This window comes from Populus euphratica, unplaced genomic scaffold, assembly GCF_000495115.2.
Source record: "Populus euphratica unplaced genomic scaffold, PopEup_1.0 scaffold255.1, whole genome shotgun sequence".
NCBI classification, from domain to species: domain Eukaryota; kingdom Viridiplantae; phylum Streptophyta; class Magnoliopsida; order Malpighiales; family Salicaceae; genus Populus; species Populus euphratica.
In genome coordinates this window covers 235547-245379 of record NW_011500141.1, presented here as the reverse complement: position 1 = coordinate 245379, position 9833 = coordinate 235547, and the positions used below count along the sequence as shown (strand labels likewise).

General features: G+C 35.1%; 2 protein-coding genes and 1 long non-coding RNA gene across 7 annotated transcripts in view; 1 reads left to right on the top strand and 2 right to left on the bottom strand.

Annotated features, from left to right (window-relative positions):
* The window catches only part of TTN8 (Structural maintenance of chromosomes (SMC) family protein), a 13971-nt gene extending 10316 nt beyond the window's left edge, over positions 1-3655 (bottom strand). For 2 of the 3 annotated variants that reach the window (XM_011005751.1, XM_011005752.1), the window contains exons 1-4: positions 2924-3655; positions 2279-2515; positions 1888-2121; positions 1340-1578 (exon numbers count right to left, since the gene is read on the bottom strand). In XM_011005751.1, coding sequence (XP_011004053.1) covers positions 1340-1578; positions 1888-2121; positions 2279-2515; positions 2924-3361 — 1148 coding nt within the window. In that variant the 5' untranslated portion in view covers positions 3362-3655. Of the gene's footprint in view, positions 1-978; positions 1162-1339; positions 1579-1887; positions 2122-2278; positions 2516-2923 lie in introns of those variants that run through there. The other variant, XM_011005753.1, reaches the window with a different exon arrangement.
* A 1845-nt stretch (positions 3656-5500) lies between these two features.
* LOC105110651 (TOM1-like protein 2) lies at positions 5501-9263 on the bottom strand. 3 transcript variants are annotated; one of them, XM_011005747.1, is made up of 4 exons: positions 9055-9263; positions 8361-8846; positions 6629-6910; positions 5501-6327 (listed from the first exon to the last, which is right to left on the bottom strand). In XM_011005747.1, the coding sequence occupies exons 2-4, from the start codon at positions 8844-8846 to the stop codon at positions 5779-5781; spliced, it is 1317 nt and encodes a 438-aa protein (XP_011004049.1). In that variant the 5' UTR covers positions 9055-9263; the 3' UTR covers positions 5501-5778. The 3 variants fall into 3 exon arrangements, with proteins under 3 accessions (XP_011004049.1, XP_011004048.1, XP_011004050.1); XM_011005746.1 differs by having other exon boundaries at positions 8361-8894; positions 9007-9221; XM_011005748.1 differs by lacking the exon at positions 9055-9263 and having other exon boundaries at positions 5501-6324; positions 8361-8872.
* Positions 8939-9259, top strand: LOC105110652 (uncharacterized). Its single transcript, XR_839511.1, has 2 exons — positions 8939-9011; positions 9220-9259. It is a non-coding gene; the product is annotated as an uncharacterized LOC105110652 (long non-coding RNA).
* Positions 9264-9833: the final 570 nt, after the last annotated feature.

The following is a 9833-nucleotide window of genomic DNA, read 5'->3' as shown; positions in this document are numbered from 1 at the left end:
CAATCAGAACAGAAGGCCTCTCAAAACACTTTAAATGTTGGATAGACAAACCCTGCAAAACCCACAGAAGCCGAGAACCACAGGGGTGCTCGGAATAGAATTCCAATCCATGCTGGCTGCATGGAAAGTGAGCAATTCAAAAACTTTCCTCAATTCCTCTTAATTCACAAGCACCAGGTACCCAGAGAAGAGCACAAGTCCATAATCACTTGTTGTCCTTTTCCCACCCTAAAGCAAACCAAGTGAGAAAAAAGCCCAACTAATTCATTGATTCTCTATTTGATATGAAATTTTAATGGTCCAAACAATGACAACCATCATGAACAAATTTTATTACACAGAAACTGCTGATAATAACCATGAGTACAGCTATGGAAGTAGGCCAAGCTTTGGTGGAGACACAAATCATGATTGATTTATCTGCATCTAAAAGAAGATGGTGTATAAACTGCATAATGAAATTGTTTATAAGTCCCTTCTTTATCATTTATAAGCAAAAGAAAATGCTTGACTCCTTTCAAAACCCAGTATTCAACCATTTAATGGAAAAATAATGCCCAGATTTTTACACATTTCCCCCAAACCATCACTGCTACTAATTACCTCAATCATCATCTTCTGCTTGTTCATTCAGCCTGCAATTACTTATGGACTTATGAGATAAAGCATGAAGAACAAGAAAGTTGATAGGTGAGATAGCTAGAACCCAAGAATAAAATGCATGCAACCTTCCAAATAGCTGTTGTGGATGGCAGATCCATAGAACATTAATGAGATATAGACCGACACAAATCACAAGCTTCTATCACATGTTACTAACAAACTAGTAAATAAACAACTTCAAGATAAAGGGACCATTGTTTATTCACTTGCACTTAATTTATCATCCTCTCTCCCTCAGGAATGGTACACCAAGGTCAATGTCTACATTTATATTCAAAGGATTTCTGACTTACATAATATCATTATGGTCCTTACCATCATCAAAGCTTTCCATGGCCAAGAGATTCCATCTGAGTTTAAAACTGTCCCCACATCAAGGAATATGTTTCACAGCAATACTCTTTGTTTAATGAAAAAGGATGGGAAGAGGGGCATGTACTACTTTGATAGAAGAATACATACTTCCCAGTCAATTGTTCCAATTATCGAAGTTAATGATGAACTAGACACCTTAGAAGTTCCACACAAAAAGAATAGCCCACCAGTCTGTCCAAAACCTTGTATCTCAATTATAAAAAGGAACGTGTACTCAGGACCCAAAAGGAGTATATTCCAGAAAAAACAAAAGTAGAGAACAAAGGATTAAATAATCGATTTAAACTAAAAGGAAACTTACATCTGGAAGTATTCCTGTAGTTGACTGTCAGCCAAGGGAAGTTTTCCACCAACATCTCGACTTTTTTCACGTAGACCATCCATTTTAGAACTCAGATCTTGAATGCCACTCTCCAGCTCTTTTATCTCATCAGCATGCTTCCTCCTTTCTACCATTTTCCTCTCAAGCTCCTTACGACTGCTCTTAATTTTTGAATTTATGCGTGACATTTCCTCATTTAATTTAAGAAGTTCTGGTTGCTGTGAACAGGAGAAAACATCAGAACAAATAAACCACAAAATACCCTTAGTCTAACTAAAGTAATCAATGAACCAATAGACAAAAAACACGGTTATTCATTAAACATAAAAGTCCAAAAATATTCACATATCCATAAGATACGGAATGCAACCTTGAACCACAAACATGCATGCATGTGCATGTACTGCTGACTTAATGGGCATTGAGAACTTTCTTTGCCCAGGTGTTTAAAACCCTAAAGTCCTCCACATTATAAGACATTTAAGATAATAATCGTTATCAGTGAAACAAATGCCTGCAAAACTCACATGCTTGTCAAGTTTTAAACTTCTCTCTTTGATCTTCCTTTCACATTGCGTAATCTCTTTCTGGTATTTTTCTTGTTCCTTCTTCTTCTTGTCTGCTTCGTGTCCAAACTTTTCAAGCTCTTGCATGAGATCTTCCTGATTCCTCTTTTCAGCATCAAGTTCAGCATTCATCTTAATTGAGTCATTGTGTATGGTATACAATTGCCATAGAAAGTGCTCTTTCTTCAAAGATTTCTATAGAGTAAAAGAGGATGATGGAAAGCAATTAATTCTGTGAAAAGACCAACAAGCTATTCACATATTGTATGGTCAACAGAAAAACACACTTATGATCAAGGTACAGGGAGGTAAATCATGCTAAGAACTTGTACAGAAATCTTATGGTTCATACCAATTGATCTTGCAAACGTAGATGCTTTTCCGCTTCTTCCTTCTGCTCTTTCTTTTGCTTCCTCTCCATAACTACTGTTCTCTTTTTCTGATAAACAAGAGCTGATTTTTCTTCAGCCCTGGCTTTCTTTTCTTCAAGATCTTCATATTCTCTCTTGAGATCTTCAGATCCAGATATCTGCTCAAAAAGCGCAGTCAGCTCTTTTGGGTTTTTAGATGCAATGGACTCCACATCGCCCTACAGACAAAGATGCACATTTGTCAGATGTAACTCCGACTCCAGGAAATTCAATTTCCAGGTCACCATGTCAATATAGTATGACATAAAAATGTCAATTCTCTCTCAAAATCAAGCAAAATATTTTCAAGTTCAAGATTCGGATTCCTTCAGGCCAAGACAAATATGACTCCTATTCAATAAAAACGAGATTACCCCCCGATAATATTCAGCATTTGCAACACAGCTCCACATTGGATGACATACACTATCACCACAACATCTTACAAAAAAAAAACACTTCTGTGACACGAAATGCATGCCAGAAGAACCAAATCTATCAAATAGACACTAGTAATAACAGTTAAACAATACTATGATAATTTAAAGAATCAAAAATAAAAAAGAAACCAGGGAAAACAAAACTACCTGAAACACCAAAAAATTCCTGGCCTTAACAAGAATGCCCAACTCTTTTAACCTGGCATTGTATTCATCCCAATTAACAACCCTGCCATCAATACGGTACTCACTGCCACCAGAGCTAGTAATAGCCCGGGTAAATTGGAGCTCCGACCCGTCAGGCAACAGGTAAACCAAGCGCACGAAGGCTCTCCGTCCTTTTTGCTCCTTTTCACGGTCGTCGTACGCGTAAATAAGGTCTTTCAGCTGCGCTCCACGGAGATGGCCAGTACGGACACCGAGAACGAAACTGATAGCGTCCATTAAATTAGATTTCCCAGCTCCGTTTGGGCCGATTATGGCAGTGAAGTCCTTGAATGGACCAATTGTTTGAAGACCTTTGTAGGATTTGAAGTTTTCCATCTCCAATTTCAGGATTTTGCCTGGAGAAGACATGGAAGGCATTTTGACTGACCTAGGGTTTATCGTCTGTGCGTAAGAAAGTGGAATTAGGGTTTTTTTAGTGGAAATCGTGGCAAGCGACGCGGAAGGATGGAGTGCTAGGGTTTTGTGGGGTGCTGGAAAGGGGATTTTCCGGGATAGTGGAGAAAGGAGGGGGAGTGGTGAGATTTTTGGGGGATGGAGGGAATTGGCGGGAGGGGAATTTTGGAGGAAATTTTAAGGTGGGGAGCAGCAGTGGGTTTTCATGCGAGTGTGCGAGCAACTGCACGGAATAAAATGAAGTTTTTTTTAAGATCATTTACTGTGCCAGCGGCTGAAATAAATCGTGTATTTATTTATTTATTAAAATTTCAATAATTTATTTATACGCGCTCGATCACGTCTGGTTTTTCGCGTATTCAGTTGGACCCCGTATTTCGTGATTATTTACATTAATGTCCTTGGGATCCCTCGGTCACTCAGTTGTGTGGCGTGCCCTCTTTACCGAAAAAATTAGCTTGCTGAGGAAGTTTCAAGTTTCAACTTCTGTCCCCGGGAAGATGCTTAATATTAATATTTAATGGTGGAAACGTGGTATAAATTATATTTTTAAAAATTTTAAATTTTTTATTTAAAATAAATATATTTATATTTTTAAATTATTTTGATATATTAATATTAAAAATAATTTTTTAAATATAAAAAAATTGTTTTAATATATTTATAAATAAAAAATATTTTAAACTATTATCACCATAGTACTTTCAAACAATCCCTTGCCATTTTACGTGGCTTAGGGTCTTAATTTGTTCCCTCGTCCGATCAAATTAATGTTACTTGCACTTTGTACTTGAATCTTTTTATTTTTATTTAATAATTATTTTGTGATTTTGCAAAATTAATTTTTGTGAACAGTGAAATAATTTTTAAAATTATAAATATTTAAAATAAAATAAAATAAAAAATTTAAAAATACTGAACAAAAATACGGGCTATTATGGTTGTAATAATTACTTATAATATTATTTTTCTTTATATTTTGTTAATCATTTATTTTTTTATTTTTTTATTTAATAATGTTACATTAAATAATATTTAATTTTATCTATTCAATCTAGTCAAAATTTTGAGGAAACAAATATTTAATCTCTTAAAAAATATAATATTTTTTTATAATCAATATATTTGTTGTTATTTATTAACATATTTTTAAAATTTATTTTATTAAATATATATATATATTAAAATAAAAAATTTAAAAATTTAAAAATACTGAACAAAAATACGGGCTATTATGGTTGTAATAATTACTTATAATATTATTTTTCTTTATATTTTGTTAATCATTTATTTTTTTATTTTTTTATTTAATAATGTTACATTAAATAATATTTAATTTTATCTATTCAATCTAGTCAAAATTTTGAGGAAACAAATATTTAATCTCTTAAAAAATATAATATTTTTTTATAATCAATATATTTGTTGTTATTTATTAACATATTTTTAAAATTTATTTTATTAAATATATATATATATATATATATAATTTTTCCTTTCGAGTTTACAACAAAAAAAAAAAAACAACGCCAATACTTTTATTATCGAGAGAAAAAACACTATATATCACAGCTAAGCGCAAGAAATAGTTAATACTATTAAAACATAATTGATTCGAATTAACCAGTGCCACGTAGTCTGATGACAGGAACGATAGTGATTTTGACGTGGGAAAGCATTCTAGCTGTCAAAGCCACCGCAGGACGAATTTTAAAATAAGAGGTTTAGGGATACTTGGAATTAAGATAGAAATTATATTTTAATATATTTTTATTTAAAAATGTATTTAGTTAAAAAAATATTTAGTAAATTTTTTATATAATTTAAAAATATTAATCATGAGAAGCTAATATAAAGGAATATTACTCCCGAAGCGTGATTCAGCGGCGTTATCAAACGAACTCTTAATCATGGAGGAAAATTCGGATTACATAAAGGAACTAGGTAGGTAAAACAACACTAATTATAAATTTAATCAACAATATCATGAAAGCTCACTGATGGATTAGGTTAACGCACTCCCGAAGCGAACAATCTTTTACATGAAGATGAAGAATTTGGAGCCATTGATTGAAAAAAAACACCGAATTAAATAAAATGGCAGAGAAAAAATAAACAGCTCGTGGCAATAATCTGACATGATTTTTTGTAATACACAGGGATGCAAAACCCAGAAATCATTCCCAGCTGGTAAAGTACGAGAGAGATAAGTATAACCAACTTAATTACGTAAAATCTCTTAACTAATAAAAACAGCCTGATTATCGATGTATCACTACATAGCAGGAAAGGGCAACTTATTAGCATACAAGGAATCGAGGATTGAAGAAAGTACACCTGCAACTGCTACGTACATTTTCACAAACCCTGCATACTGTGCTTTAACTGAATTCTCGCTCGTCAATTTTCTTCTGGCTGCTAAATTCAGCACTCTCTCCTTTTGGGGGATCTGCTTTCTTGGTTTCATTACGAGGTTCAACTTGAGCAGGCCCTTCTGGAGGATCTGCTTTCTTGGTTTCATTTCGAGGTTCAGCTTGAGCAGGCCCTTCTGGAGGATCTGCTATCCTGGTTTCGTTACGAGGTTCAGCTTGAGCAGGCCCTTCTCGAGGATCTGCTATCTTGGTTTCATTATGAGGTTCAGCTTGAGCAGGCCCTTCTCGAGGATCTGCTATCTTGGTTTCATTACGAGGTTCAACTTGAGCAGGCAATATATTGGCCCCGGTGTTACAGGAACTTTCAGGCAGGTGCTCTCCGGATTTTATACCAGCTTCCAACTCGTTGTATCGGAGAATGACTTGTTGGAGTTCATCATGGAGATTCAGGGCCTCAAAAAGCATTGCCTCGTCATCAGTGGTGCTTTCTATGATCCTCTGAATGACAGGCTGTGACTGCTTGCACTTGTCCACCAAGCTTACTGTAAGATCATCCTGCTGCCACACAGGAACTATTAATGAAAGCAGGCAATTTTTTGTTTATCACTACCACTAGAGCTTGTATCAACATCATTTTTTTGTGCAACGCAATAGCATTAGAAAATAGGAAAAAAACTGAAAGATGGGATCTAATCTTTTTATCCTGTGCCATATCAAAAGGATTGTAAAGTGAACTTAAAGCTGGTATCTACTACCAAAAAAAATTAAAATGAATGTACAGAGGCGAACGTGGATTAGCTGTTTGACGAGAGTGGTAATTTCTTACTGAATAGCACCCAAAAAAAGAAGAAGGGATTACCTTAATGGGTTTAGGCTCAGTTTCAGCATTCAAAATACTAGAAAGAAGTTCCAGACTGTTCCGAGTTGTTACAAGTGTTTCATTCTTTTCCTCAATTGATACCCCCCCAGAGTTATATGAAAGAGTACCATGATCTGCACCATGCAATCCCGTGTCAGGAATAGGATAGCTTTCAGGAGGAGACAATGGTTCCTGGTGAACATATGACTCCAACGAATATTGCATGGGGAATGAACTTCCATCTTCAACTGGTGGTGTAGGCAGACTTCTTTCTTTCAAGCTCTGCCACAACCAGAAAATGATATTAGATGTGAGAAAAGAATAACAGAGGCTTTTCTGTCTTTCAAGAATCTAAGAGAACCAGAGTAGTAATTGGCACAAAATGATATAGGAAAGAGTGGGGAGGGGGTGGCACGTCCATTTATAGTGCTGACCAGCAACACAAGGAATAAATGGGCATGATGTTAGTCCATCAAAAATTCGAAGACATCGACACCAGTTAGTGACACATAGTGATACTCTAGCATGACCCCCATCCAATAATCTTTCTCCATCGAGGAAAAAAGGCGCACCAGTTTATCGCTTAATAACCACAAATCCCAGAGAAATGTTGAGTAAATTAGGCAATTAGCAAGCACCCAAAGTTTAATTTACTTTATGATTATATAGAGTAATTTTTTTTACAATTTTAACGAAATTTAGACAAAATTTCTTTGTATAGAAACTACACTCAGAATTTCATCCCATTTAAAAAAACATACAAAAAAACACAATAACTCAGGTCAACAAATTCTAACTAAATTTAAAATATTAGGAAAGATGGATTTTCAATACAAAAACATCAAATGATGCTTATAAAGTAGGAAAGGTTTGATTTTTTAGTTGTTTTAAAGGAAAAATACAAGTGTTTTGTGGATTTTTATTAAGTTCAAGTCAAAGCATCTTCGGTTTGCATAGAAGTCTAGAGTGTGTTCTTCGATTCAAGAGAGCACTTAAATTTCAATTGATATTGCCGTTTCTGAAATGCGATAAAATCAAACTATGTCATTCTACGGAATCTTTTTCAAATAATACTATTTTAAAATAAAAATAAATGGTGAGTAATACTGTTAAGTAAAAAAAATAAATTAACCATGCTAATTTGAAAGGGAAAAATAAATGGTGAGTAATACTGTTAAGTGCTAAATTTGTAACTCTGCTTCGCATTGGAATTCAAAAGCTGTAGCTACGAGGAAAGATACGGATGGAAAAGTGCACGCAACCCCCACATTCTTAAAACTGAAGCTTTTTAGGCTTCTGAATTTACAGCATATTGCAAAACCCAAGAAGCTGTCGAATAATGATAAATCTACAGTTCAATACAAAAACCCATTTACAACATTCATGCAGATAGCTAAAATATCCAACTAGTTTTCTTTTTTTCCCAAACCAACTAGCTTATCAACTATGAATTACATTCCAGTATTTTAACAATGATTGTTTTCTAAATAAAAATTTTTAAAATAAATTAAATTAATATTTTTTTATTTTTTTAAAATTATTTTTTATATAAATATATTTAAAAAATTAAAAAAATAATTTTTGAAAGGCGCAAGGCATACGTATCACAGCTGTTAGTGTGAAAATAATAGTGATCCTTGATTAAACACATCGAATTATTACCTAATCTTACACAAACAATTAGTGTATTTCCATAGCAATGACAGCATTTGTTTACCGAAAGAAAGCTTACCATATAGGTCTGGTGAAAGACAGGCAGATACTCAAGATCCTCGGACTCTCCCCAAGCCCTAATCAACTGCAAAGCTCGATCACGATTCCCCTGATCCGTTTGCGGATTCTCGATCATCCTAACCATCTCATCCAACACCTTCTCAGACGCCACCTCGGAGAACACCTTCTCACAATTCGAAGTACAGGCCTCCAACAAATCAAGACTCAGCCTTTGGCTCACCAAATTCTTGCCCGAAATCTTCCTCTTTATAGCCTTAACAATCTCCGTACCACTAAACTCTTGGCTATTAATCATCGAACATATCCTCAGATTCAAACCCCAGTTGGGCTCCTCCATTGTCTCTAACGTAGCTTCATCAACCATCTTCGATTCAGGTGTTGGGGTTTGCAGTATTTCTTTCACCTTATCACTTACAAGTCGACTCATCTGAGCCCCACCAGTCTTCAACCGTTCACCCCATTCAGATAATTTCAGCTTGTCCATCTCTTCTTTGTGCTCAAAACTCAAACATCAACAGCTAAAATACAAAACCTTGATTCAATTTATAAGAAACAAAAAATCGGTTAAGCTTTTTCTTTGATTTTCTTGTCTTAAGGACAGCATGGGATTAAACACAGAATTAAGAGGAAAACAACTGGCCAATCTGAGGTCAGATGCTATCGTCAAACCCAGATAATTTCAGTTTGTCCATCTCTTCTTTGTGCTCAAAACACAAACATCAACAGCTAAAATACACAACCTTGATTCAATTTATAAGAAACAAAAAATCGGTTAAGCTTTTTCTTTGATTTTCTTGTCTTAAGGACAGCATGGGATTAAACACAGAATTAAGAGGAAAACAACTGGCCAATCTGAGGTCAGATGCTATCGTCAAACCCTGGTTCTAGTTGAGAGGCGCAGAGAAAAGGAAAGCTCTGGATGAATTGGGTCGTTATAATTTTCAGCTGTTCTTTTGCCGGTGGAGATGAGAGGCCATTCAAGATACACGTGCCCTAGAAAATGACATGTCGTTTTCTAATATGGTTGCCCCGCACAAACGATACATCGTTCGACGGGAATGGCGCGGTACTGGCATCAGGCAAAAGTCATGGCATGAGAACAGGCAAAGAAAGGCGAAAAGGTCGTGGTTTATGACAGAAAGGAACTCAGCATGGTACAGAATGACGCGTCGTTTTGAAGGAAAGGCGGAATCGGTATCGCAAACAACGAGTGTTGTGGGTTTTTCTTATCTGAACCACGCATACTTATGTGCTAATTTGGTACTCTAGTCAAACATGTGTTCATAAAAAATCTAATCACCATGTCTATTGAAATCAATGATAATAATGGATAAATAATGGATAAATCATCTAGAAAGTGGTAAATACTTGGGATCAAACCATCTAAAAAGTGATAAATACTTGGGATCAAGGGATTTGTTCCTTCTGTGGTCTTAGGTTCGAGTCCTTAGTTGTTCATATGATGGCCACT

Excerpts from the sequence above, each read along its gene's own strand:
- LOC105110651 (XM_011005747.1), bottom strand. The coding sequence starts at position 8,846 with ATGGACAAGCTGAAATTATCTGAATGGGGTGAACGGTTGAAGACTGGT. Across the intron at positions 6,911-8,360 it reads TCTTTCACCAGACCTATATG|AGCTTGAAAGAAAGAAGTCT; the intron begins GTAAGCTTTCTT and ends TGGTTGTGGCAG. Across the intron at positions 6,328-6,628 it reads CTGAGCCTAAACCCATTAAG|CAGGATGATCTTACAGTAAG; the intron begins GTAATCCCTTCT and ends CCTGTGTGGCAG.